Below are 12,025 nucleotides of genomic sequence, written 5' to 3' on the forward strand. Positions count from 1 at the left end.
ACATGGGCTTTGTCTAGTTGTTGCGAGTGGGGGCTACTCTTCATTGTGGTGCGTAGGCTCCTCATTGCTGTGGCTTCTCTGGTTGCAGAGCACAGGCTCTAGGCGCATGGGCTTCAGTAGTTGCAGCACATGGGCTCAATAGTTGTGGCACATGGGCTTAGTTGCTACACGGCATGTGGGATCTTCCTGGAGGAGGGATGGAATGCGTCTCCCCTGCATTGGAAGGCAGATTCTTAACCACTGTACCACCTAGGAAGTCCCTCTGTCTACTACTTTCGTATAGAGCTCTAACATGGAATTCACACAAGGAGGCTTATGGCCCCATCATTTTATTTGTGTTATTTTGGAAAGGCAGCAGAAGTGAATACACTTACTTTTTTGGCTGACATCTGCCTTCTTGAATCACTTTTTCCTCCTTCGATAAATGATGAGTGATGTGGGGAGGGTCTTCAGTAGCAATCAGCATGGCTGTCATCTTCTGCTACATTCTCTTAAAGAAAAACATAACTTCCCAAATTTAGTCCCAAAGGCCTGAGTTGTCAGTGATGCTGATAGTCTCTATGATCTGGCCTCCATCTACGTTTTTGAGTCTTCTCTCCAACTTCTCTGCCTTAGGGACGTTCTAGTTCCCAAGATGCACTGTGCAGTCTCCCACCATGGCTTATGGTGAAGTATAGTTTTCACCCTTGATACCAGAGGAGTAGTTTGTTCTTTGTTTTTGCTTTTACTATTAGTTCCTTCCCCCTTCAGTAAATATTTGTGGGCTTATTTGAATTTTAAGGGTTCTCTTTAGCAGATACTATGCTTGTCACTATCTCAGTAAGGCTTATTTTACCTCTGAAGAGATACTGATATGGGACAAGTGGCTGGTATTTCTACTACCATGTGGCATATTCCCAAGAAAAACAAGTCTACACCATTGCCTGAAATACATCCTAGGCGCCAGCAAATTTCCCATTACTTAGGTAGAATAGTCATTTATCTGAACTCTTTTTCTCTGCCCTAATACAATCTTTTTCCTTCTACTACTCCAGTAATATATATTCCTTACCAAAAGAGAGTTAAGGATTACTTTATAACAGACTTACCAGTACCCATTTTGTATGAGTCCATGGGCTCTCTGGGATGTTGAGAACATGCATTATCCTCACAGATACAGTAGCACTCCAGGGAGGCTGGAAAAGCCCAAAGTCAGGCTTCCTGAGAAATGACAGAGCTCTTTCAAGATTTTTTACAGCGTGTGTGGGCATGTATGTACGTGCAAGTTCAGCAAATTAGTGTTAGTACTTCTGTTTCTGGTAGTGGTAGTGAAGAATTAGGGTGCTCTGATTTTATGTTTATCAAATTACTTTGCCTCTTCAAAATGTTAAGCTTCTCAATGTGTTTTTCCTAATTTTTACGTTCTGTTGATTTGTGTTCAATATATTCTATTTTTTTTTTTTGTTTTTATTACTGTATTTTTGAAGTAACGAGTTTAAATTCGCTCTGATTACGTACAAGCTTAAAGTCTATTTACTTCTTCTTTCTGGTCTTACCTGTTTCTCCTGTATCTCAGCTTCCTCCCCTAGTGGCTGGCCCGTTTTAGAGCCACCTTGGCCAATCAGAGCCTCTTCTCCTTACTGCCCCTGCACTGATTGGTGACCATGTGAAACGATGCTCTTCACTTGGGAACCTGGCTCTGCCCAAGGACTTCTCTTACTGCTTGATAGACAGCTGGCTTTTTGCTACCAGAGACCTTTTCCTCACCTTCCCTTTTATTGTTCACTTCTGTACTATTATGTTTGAAAATCTGGTCCAGAATTGAGTACTCTGAGAGCCCTGTGTTTATGCTTCCAGAGTCATCACAGCTGTGTGTGAATGTTATGAATTTAGGACATTTAGCAGGTTCAGTGCATTTTCCCTTTTCTTTTTCCATCTCTTTTCAGTCACTGCTTCAACCACCTGTGAGAAGTTAGAAAAAGCCAGGAATGAGTTGCAGATAGCTTATGAAGGATTTGTCCAGAAGCTAAACCAGCAGCACCAGACTGACCTGACAGAGCTGGAGAATCGACTTAAAGAATTTTACACCGGGGAGTGTGAAAAGCTTCAGAATATCTACATCGAAGAGGCAGAGAAGTACAAAACTCAGTTGCAGGAGCAGGTCTGTGCTTTAAGAACCTGAGCGTGTGCTTGGCCACAGCTGTTAATTTGAATTCTAACTGTTGTCTGATGGTGGTCTTCTTTTGATGACCTCCTCTTTGTTGGACATCCCTTGCTGAACTTCTTTAAAATGTAAATAAATGAAAAGTTTTTTAAATTAACTTTATGATCAACGCAATGTACATACATTGAACAAAAGACCAGAGGAAAAAAAGAAAAGCTAAATTTAAAACAACCCTTAAAATTTTTTTTAACTGAAGTATAGCTGTGTACAGCTAGAGTGTATGATATAGTGATGCACAATTTTTAAAGATTATAACTGCATTTATAGATATTATAAAATATTGGCTGTATTCCCCATGTTGTACAATAACATTGTAGCTTATTTTATACCTAATAGTTTGGACCTCTTCCTCCTCTTCCTCTGTGTTACCCCTCCCTCCTTCCCTCTCCCCACTGGGAACCACTAGTTCTCTATATCTGGGAGTGTTCTTTTTTGTTATGTTCACTAGTTTGTTGCATTTTAGATTCCACATATAAGTAATATCATACAGTATTTGTCTTTCTCTGTCTTAGTTTATTTAGCATATGGCTCTCCAAGTCTATCCATGTTGCTGCAAATGGAAAATGTCATTCTTTTTTATGGCTGAGTAGTATTCCATTATATATATAGTACCACATCATCTTTTTCCATTCATCTGCTGATGGACATTTAGGTTGCTCCCAGATCTTGGGAATTATAAATAATGCTGCTGTGAACATTGGGGTGCATGTATCTTTTTGAGTTAGTGTTTTTTGGTTTTGTTTTTCAGATATATTTTAAAACAAAATAAAACATCCCTTTATCCTCCTACATAGAAATAATCCCTTTGCAAGCATTCTGGTGCTGCTAAAACATTGGTTTGCCTTTCTTCTTTTTTAAAATGGCAAGTGTTTAGTAACTCATATTTTTCACTTAATAGTGTATCCTAAACCTCTCTTTAATTTCCTTGCTCCCTTATAAACTCAGCTTTGCCTTTAGCTGATATTTACGCAGCACCGACTATGCCTGGCACATGTTAGGGACTGAGAATATGGAGGCCAACGCCACAGGTGTGGCGCTTACGTGGTCCCGTCACCGTGGAACGTACCCTCGTTCCGTGTGGTGGACGCGGCCGTTTCCATCGTGAACCCTGCAGAACTTGCATGTTGTGTTCCTGAGGGGGCGGAGTGGAGCGTGGGGCTGGCAAACCCTAGTTGGTGGTTCTTTACACGCGTCTGGTAGCCTTAGACTTGAAAGCAAGGTCATGTGTCACATCTAATGCTGCTGCTAATTATTCACCTTAACATTTTTTATTTTATTGGTAAACTATTGTTTTGTTGGGTTTTTTTTTCCTTACAGTTTGACAACTTAAATGCTGCCCATGAAACCTCTAAGTTGGAAATTGAAGCAAGCCACTCAGAGAAAATAGAATTGCTAAAGAAGGCCTATGAAACCTCCCTTTCAGGCAAGAATGCTTTTTCTTCTATTGAAATAGAATAAGAGCTAATGGAACAGCGTGATATGTTTTAAAATGGAAATGATTCATAACTGTCCCCTCCAGAGAATACCCTGTGCTGTTCAGTTCGGAGTGTTTTCTGGTTTCTTTCTGCATTGTTGTCAGCAGGGGCACTTTCCCCTAAGGATGCAAACAGTAGTGTGTTGTAAATGCCAGCCTTTTAGGAAATAGAATGAACTTTTAAGGAGCTTTAAGGCCTTTTGGGTCGTAGTCGTGCTTGACCACTTCAGATCCTGGGATGTTGAAAGTGTCAGTTTACATCCTGCCCACGGTGAAGGATCCACTCCAGGCGCTTCTGCACACCAGCACTGCTGTGACATGTAGATGGCACTGGTTGAGTAGAGAGATCTTTTTTATTATTTCATCATGATTGGAAGGGTGAAGTGAAAGGAAAAGAGTAAGAAGCCATTTTTTGCAGAACGTAAGTACCTATGTAGCTGAAGTTGTTCCACTGAACCACTGCATCTACAGAGAAACATATGGACACGGGGTGAGAACTGATCCTGTGAGCTTTGTCAAGGACCTTCTCATCAAAAAAACAGACTTGTTATGTGAGGTCAGAGATGAGAACAGGTACGAGTGACTGGCCCAGGGTAGACGCTGGGTAAACACTTTTTCTTCCTTCCTGCTGGAGATGGGTTTAGTTTGAGACTTCTGTTTGGTTCGTGAAGGGCAACTGGAATAGAGCACAGGGGCTCCACACCAGAAGTCTGAAGGCCAGTGTTTGAGGGCCATCCCCTCTCCCACTAGGAGGCATGCTCTGTGTTCCCTGAGGTCTTCTGGCCTCTCTGGGCCTCTGTGTTCTCATTCTTAAAATGGGAATTATCTACCCTACTCACCTCATGGGCTAATTTGAGAACAAGTAGTTTAACTCATAAACAAGTGCCATGCAAATAGAAAGTAACATAGGCACAGTGCCTCATAATCAACTCTTGCATCCATGTGCTTAACGATTGTAGAATACAGTGATCTTGTAGGATGTTATTGACTCAAAAAAATCACTTCCAGAAATCAAGAAAAGCCATGACACGGAAAAGAAATCACTCGAGGATTTGCTCTGCGAGAAGCAGGAATCGCTAGAGGTAGGTAAATCTCAGTCACCACCACCGCTCCTGCCCCCCGACCCCCCATCATCACTCTTGAGGCTTGTGTGGTTTTGGTGTGTTTCCGGGCACGTCTGCAGTGTTTCTGGTGCCTGCTTGTTTACCTACGTTCCACCTTTCATTTTGTGTTTGTGCTTAGAAGCAAATCAATGATCTGAAGAATGAAAATGATGCTTTAAATGAAAAGCTGAAATCAGAAGAACAAAAAAGAATATCAAGAGAGAAAGCAAACTTAGTAAGTTGTGTATGCTCCCCCGTCACGACTGAATTTTTCTTCTGCTCAGGTGTCTTTTAGAGTCAATTAAGTGTCCAGCAGCTAGAGAAAGAGTATGGGTTTGGAGTCCTCTATGTCTTGCAGTATGATATTTAAACTGTATAAAGTGGCTGCTTTGCTTACTGGTTACATTTTTTAATTGTAAACACTAACATAACAGATGAAATCCAATATATTGTGAGTGACCTAAGCTAATACCTCCAGGAAAACTATCCATTAGGGTCAGGGTTTTATGTGACTTTTTTAAAAAAATTAACTTGCTAAATGGATAAAGAAGATGTGGTACATATCTACAATGGAATATTAATCAGCCATAAAAAAAGAATGAAATTAAACTATAGGTAATGAGGTGGATGGACCTAGAATCTGTCATACAGAGTGAAGTAAGACAGAAAGAGAAAAATACTGTATGCTAACACATATATATGGAATCTAAAAAAAAAAAAAATGGTACTGATGAACCCAGTGACAGGGCAAGAATAAGGATGCAGATTGCAGAGAATGGACTGGAGGACACAGGGCTTGGGAGGGGGGGTGAAGGGGAAACTGGGATGAAGTGAGAGAGTAGCATAGACATATATACACTACAAACTGTAAAAGAGATAGGCAGTGGGAAGTTGATGTATAACAAAGAGAGATCAACTCGATGATGGGTGAGGCCTTAGAGGGCCAGGACAGGGAGGGTGGGGGGGAGTTGCGGGAGGGAGGGGATATGGGGATATATGTATAAATACAGCTGATTCACTTTGGTGTACCTCAAAAGCTGGTACAAGAGTGTAAAGCAATTATATTCCAACAAAGAGCTTTCCCTCAGCTTACGTTCTCAAGGTGCATATCATGGCGGGTACAGACATTTCATCCCTTTTTATGGCTGAACAATATTTCCTTCTGTGGATAATCCTCGCTTGAAAAGTATGAATTTCTCCAGTAAACTCAGCTTTCTCTTGCAACTTGTATCCTTATTCCTCTGCATGTCCCCCCAACTTTTTTGGGGGGTGGGGCTGCTTCTGTCCTTTCATTCCATGTATTTGTGGCCAGGGCTGCAGAAGCAAAGTTTTTATGTCATTTAAGACCTGTTGCAACTCTCGAAGTACATGGGTCCCTCAGTGAGCTCGTTTGTCACTGAGAGACCCTCTAGGTGTTTGAATGCAATTAGATGAGGCCCCTATTCAATGAAATTTCAAAGCTGTTTATTCTGGAAGATTCTTACAAGTCAACGATTGCAAAAGAAATCTATAGACGTCACATGCAGGGTGTAAATCTTATGAATGGTTCAGGGAAAGCTTTTAAAAGAGCGTCCTGATCCTGCAGCAGCTCCTGAAAAGCTTCAGACGGGAAACAGGTCGAGGCGAGTGGAACTATCTAAGCTTGCCCAGGCTGTGGGAAAAGAGCGCATATGAGAGTGAGGGAGAAAGGGCCAGGTGGGCAGAGAAGTAGGAAAAGGCACAGTGAGAGCAAGGCTGCTTCGCTCTGAACTTAAAAACCAGCCAGGTGGGATTCACTCTCTTTATGGTTAAAAAAAATCATATGTAAAAGAGTAACAGTATGTGAAATGTATGAAGTGTTTGGAAGAGCTCTGGAGTTGAGGGTCGGGGGTTGATCTCTGCCCCAGCACTTCCTAGCCCTGAGCAGGTGGCTTGAGCTGTGGATTTCTGTCTCCTTCTGCAAAGTGAGGGGTTTGATTAAGTGATCCCTAAGGGCACCTTTCCCGATGCCCCCCTAAGATTTGCTCCAGAGCATTAACCACTTGTCTAGGAGAGTAGTTTTGATGACCAACACCACTGACTCTTGTCTGAGAAATTCCCTCATTGAACATCAGATCAAAAGATTTGTGTGCCTTTAACATGTATCATGTACGTTGGAAGGTTTCACTTGAATTTCCGTAATAAAAGCAAGGAGTTGGGGAATCCACCCTGGCGTTGTGCTCTCAGAGCATGAGCTCCCCTTACTCAGTGTTTATCTTGGTAGAAGTTTTGTAGTGCACGTGCTCTATGCCATGTAGGTGTCGAGTTGATAAAAGGATGGGTTATTGCTGCCCTAGACGTACAGCCAGACCAACAGGTGCACATCACAGCAACAGTCCAAAAGACTCAGGTCACCAATGCCGTTTCTGTTGTTTTCCAGAGAGCCCTATAAACACGCTGCCTGTTCACTCCTGATCAGTTACTGACTTTGGTTAGAGAAAACTATTGTTTCCTTTTCTCCCTCCAAACACCCAACAAGGACTTGGAAATGCATACTCTGTAGCCAGAGTTCTGTTCTATTTCGTAAGCTATGGTTCTTCTCTTACTTCCATAAAATATTTGGTGCTACCAATGTTTTTTCTATATTAAGTTACTGATAAGTTAGTGTGAAATGTTTTATTTCATTCTTAAGACCAAAGACTTAAAGATGAAAGATATCTTAGCTCTTCTTTGCATCTCTTTCTTTGAAACTGCTGTAAGAAGGTCAATGTCGCTTGCTATTTGTCTAATTTCTAAATCTAATCAAAGATGTCTTTATATTAAGGATGTGAATCATATGTTAAATGATTCGTCAGAGCCATATCCTGCGGTGTCTTTTCCAGAAAAACCCTCAGATCATGTATCTGGAGCAAGAGTTAGAAAGCCTGAAAGCCGTGTTAGAGATCAAGAATGAGAAACTGCACCAACAGGACATCAAGCTAATGAAAATGGAGAAACTGGTTCGTTTGGCTCAGAGCCTTACCAAACGGGGTAAAATCTGAGGCACAGGAATAGGCCTCTGAACTAGACCTGTGGAGTTACCTTAATTGCTATTTAAAGATGTTTGGAAACATAGGAAATGTAAAAGAGGTTACATTTTCTTTTCTGTTAGCTTAAGGCTTATTCATTGCTGCCTTCTAGAACATTTTTTTCAAGAAACAGGTAAGATAGCATTTGGTGTTTGGAAAAACGACCCCAAATGTCTGCCACATCAGTGGTCTGGGAATATCCACCTGCATCAGAATTTTTAAATAATGTAAAAGTGCTCCTTTAATATACCACCACCTCTGGGTGGGTTCCTTACGCTCAAAAGAGTTGGGTACACAAATTAATCCCATCGGAGCAATTCAGCCTTGCTATCTAAATTTCTTCACCTTGCTTCATGTGAATGAAACTGTGATAAAAGAATTGCACTTTTATAAAATTGATCCAGTTGGACAAGTAGCCAGCGCTATGCAAAATATGTGGCCTCTAGGAGAGAGAATAGATGTCAGCGTGTGACGAGTCCGTCCGGGACTGGTTGGCGAGGGCAAGCCCTGTGTTTAGCGTGCGCCTCCGTCCAGCCCCGGAACACGGGTGCTAAGAGCCAGGAGTCTAGCCAAGCTTGCAGGGTTTGCCAGGATCACAGCGTAGGTGATCCCAGCCAGGGCTGTACTTCGGGCACCACTCTTGACTGTGCCAGGGCCCTTGCACTGCTTGTCCCTTCTCCCCCCTAAGTATGGGTGACTCAGTGTTGAGTAAGCACCTCATTCCAACCCAGACCAGCCCTGGACAGTAGGGAGCATGGAAGTCACTCGCTATTAGTTGTTTTGTTTGGGTGTTGGTTTGGTTTTCTTCTACAGACTGTTATCTACTGAGGGAGGTAAGAGCTAAGCCCGCATGTGGATAGATGGGCACTTGGAATGACCAGGAAGTTTTGCTTTTGTAAAGGAAGGAAAGAGCTCATGGTCTGTTAATGGACCCAACCTACTACATATATACTAGTTCCTGCCAAAGGTCATCCTGTTATATCAGGTCTCATCACTGCCAGTCTGGCCATCAGCAGTGACTCAGAGAATCCTGTTAGTAATTGGTTGCCCCATATGTCATTCACACATAAAAACTTTTCAAACCATCATGCGCAATAAGAACAGACTCTGCTGTAAAATCACTCATGCATCTTAATTTTTGTTGATCCACAAGTATTTCTGTCCCTCGCCAAGCCCAAGAGGTATCACGACCTAGTCAGCACGGCATGATGTATATGCAGAAGAAGGGGTGAATGTGACGACAGGTAAACCCACTATGAGCTTGTTTATTTGTAAGCTCCAGGCCTTTGTCAAAACTAAGACATTTAGAAAGCAAGGAGACATTCTCAGGATAAAAACTAGCTCTGCTGATAATTAAATGCTCGAAGAGCGAATTTCCTCTCCAGTAAAACGAGGAATTGAACGAGATAATCTTTTAAGGGCAATTCCTACCCAGTCTTTCATTGCAGATTTTCCCATGTCATGTTTTTTATCTTGAATTCCTTTACACTTCCCGGAAATTCCAAGGCCCCCTTTTTCTTACATGCTAGTCACATTTTCTGGATATTTCACTTGGTTGGCTTGCCCTAAGCTTTTGGTGGACAATAAGCTGTTAAGAACAGTAGGACTGCAAACTAAGAGCCGGAGTGACAGTAGCTGAGTCACTGGCAGCAGTGACGGGGACTTCAAATGAATTCTGACAGAGCTGTGATGCTGCCTCTGAGCAAGTAATAAAATCTTACCTTTAGAAAGTGAGCAGAGATGTAATCGGCTCTTCATCACGTTAGCTGATTCAGTGTCTTCTGGGCTTTTATCCTTCAATCTCTCAACTGATCAGTTTGTTTTCCTTGAAAGCTTAGCCTGGGCAGTCCAGCAGGCAAACAGACGTATCTTTAGTTCAGCTAAGGAGAGATGCTTTCTGTAGTATCACTTCTTTATTTTGAGGCTCTGTGGAGCTTTGTGTGGCCAACTCGAAGGTAAATGCTGAAGAGTAACCAGGAAACCATGATGAAGGTCATATTAAACATGGCCATGAACTGAATTTTCATCAAATGTGGGATTTTTTTTTTTTTATTTCAAAATTTACCATAAGAAGCTGTAGAGCCTCAGATAAACTGAGGCTGCCTAGCGGCCGTTTTCTTTATCACCTTGAAACTGAAAGAGGCACAGTCCCCAGGGTTGCCAAGGGCAGGGCACCAATTCTTTGGAATTCTAAAACAACGTGACCTTGAATGAATCAGCAACCCCCTGGGTGTGTCTGTTTTCAAGTGGCCTGGCATACATTTAAAAAATAATATCCACGGGCTCTATTTTGCAGCAGTAGATTCTGCAGTGCGTCAGGGGCGAGCCAGTCAACATACTGCTACGCTTCCCTGAGTCTCTCCAGGGTGCGCTGGTGTCAGAAAGGCGCCTTAGGAAATAAGGGGCTTTGTGCAATTTTTAATGTATAAATGTCGGCACTCTTACTTACACCCAGGTGGACAACAACACAGTGCTGGTGGACAAGCTGAAGCGATTCCAGCAGGAGAATGAAGAACTAAAAGCTCGGATGGATAAGCACATGGCAATTTCAAGGTAAAAATAAAAGTGTCCTGTTTTCACCGAGCTCCTCCCTTCCTCGAACATCAAGTGTTACCTTCTCACCACACTCCATCCATGTCCGTCCTGGACATGCGACTGAAGCAGGTGGTTAAAGAGGCTCTGATTTCTATCCAGAAAATATGATTTTAGCACTTGGTGCCTTCACTACAGGGTCCTGGACCAAAACCTGAGTCCTCGGCTGGCAAGCCTTTCCTTCCCAGGGCCCTTGGCTGATGGATGGCGGAAAATGCTTTCAGAGAAAGAGCATCATGAGACCACACAGGAAACAGCCCCATCCCTACGAGGGTCCTAAGACATGCAGCGTGTCTGAGGGAGCATTACTTGGCCTACTATGAAATTGCCCCAAAGTGTAGATTTTCCTTTGGCTCCAGCTCACACTTCCCAGGTTTCTGTGCCAGCCCAGTACCTGTACATAGTAGCTCCTTTTATTCCAAAGAGATCGTTTGGGGGGCTCTCAAAATAGTAAGAATGTTTTCAGCCTGTTCAGACTCACATGATTTCTGACTCTTTTTTTGTCTTCCAGGCAACTTTCCACAGAGCAGGCCGTCCTGCAGGAGTCTCTGGAGAAGGAGTCCAAAGTCAACAAGCGCCTCTCCATGGAGAATGAGGAGCTGCTGTGGAAGCTGCATAACGGGGACCTGTGCAGCCCCAAGAGGTCCCCGACGTCGCCCGCCGTCCCCTTCCAGTCGCCACGGAACTCCGGCTCCTTCCCCAGCCCCAGCATCTCGCCCAGATGACCTTCCTGGGAGCCAGAGACAGACTGACTGCGTTTCTGCAGGACGGACCCCCACCGCAGGGGCCCAGAGCCACCTTCACTGACACGCACCCCCCCTCCCCCGCCCCCCGCCCTAGAACTGGAAAGTCACGGCCTGAAACCGGCTCCTTCCAGAGGAGACCGGCACCCTGGAGGAAGGCTTCCGGCTCAGTCCAGGAGACGCCTCCCCAAAAGATGCTCATCAGAATGGATCTACACGGACGCTGTTGCACAAAGCACTTACGGAACGAGAAGATCTTGTTCATTGCCTTTTTCACCTACGCGTAAAGGGGAAAACTCTCAGGGGCTGTTAGATAAAGATTTATATAACCTTTGTAATGTTCTTTACCACAGACACCTTCTTGTGATTTTTATTTTGGTCTGACTGGGGATGTGTGAATGAAGTGGATGTAACTGAGTGTCACGTATCTGATGCTGCCTCCTTTGCTGTGTATTGGAAGTCAAGAGCTGAGTATCTCTGGAGGATGTGCTAATCAAATAATAGTCAGTGTATGCATCTCTGCAAAAGCCATAGAAGAAAGAGCAGTAGTTGCTGGAATTAGTCATCTTTGCCCTGGGGGAAGAGAGGGGCAACAGAAGAAGCTCTAGCCTTGCCCAGGTCTGTACATTCTCTGCATCCTTTTGGAGTAACTTGTTGGCAGCCTTGCAGTGTTCAGCCACGTGAGTTGAAACTAGCTAGACTTTTTTTAACTTACCCATGTGGACGTAAAATACTACAATCCATTTCTCAGGCTATGAGCAAATGTAAAACCCTAATTTTGCTTAAAAAAAGAATCTGTATAAAGAAAGGGCAGTACCAATGGATTGCTTTCTGCCTTATTTTTATCTTGATCTGAGCTATCCTCAGTGATTTCAACTGGCTGC

The 12,025-nt window shown here is 43.2% G+C and overlaps 1 protein-coding gene and 1 long non-coding RNA gene across 5 annotated transcripts in view; one reads left to right on the plus strand and one right to left on the minus strand.

Moving 5' to 3' along the window:
• LOC130829985 (uncharacterized) overlaps positions 1 to 1,195 on the minus strand; it is a 57,181-nt gene extending 55,986 nt beyond the window's left edge. For all 4 annotated transcript variants that reach the window (XR_009047691.1, XR_009047689.1, XR_009047692.1 and 1 more), the window contains exons 1-2: positions 1,089 to 1,195; positions 375 to 490 (exon numbers count right to left, since the gene is read on the minus strand). This is a non-coding gene — a long non-coding RNA (uncharacterized LOC130829985). The remainder of the gene's footprint in view (positions 1 to 374; positions 491 to 1,088) is intronic.
• Positions 1 to 11,553, plus strand: part of MTUS1 (microtubule associated scaffold protein 1) — a 157,107-nt gene extending 145,554 nt beyond the window's left edge. The window contains 8 exon segments of the mRNA XM_057696751.1: positions 1,926 to 2,140; positions 3,521 to 3,626; positions 4,686 to 4,759; positions 4,920 to 5,015; positions 7,621 to 7,737; positions 10,262 to 10,359; positions 10,910 to 11,113; positions 11,115 to 11,553. Of these exon segments, the coding sequence (XP_057552734.1) occupies positions 1,926 to 2,140; positions 3,521 to 3,626; positions 4,686 to 4,759; positions 4,920 to 5,015; positions 7,621 to 7,737; positions 10,262 to 10,359; positions 10,910 to 11,113; positions 11,115 to 11,205 (1,001 nt within the window). The 3' untranslated portion in view covers positions 11,206 to 11,553.
• The last annotated feature ends 472 nt before the right edge of the window (positions 11,554 to 12,025 follow it).

Source organism: Hippopotamus amphibius, chromosome 10, assembly GCF_030028045.1.
Source record: "Hippopotamus amphibius kiboko isolate mHipAmp2 chromosome 10, mHipAmp2.hap2, whole genome shotgun sequence".
NCBI classification, from domain to species: Eukaryota; Metazoa; Chordata; class Mammalia; order Artiodactyla; family Hippopotamidae; genus Hippopotamus; species Hippopotamus amphibius.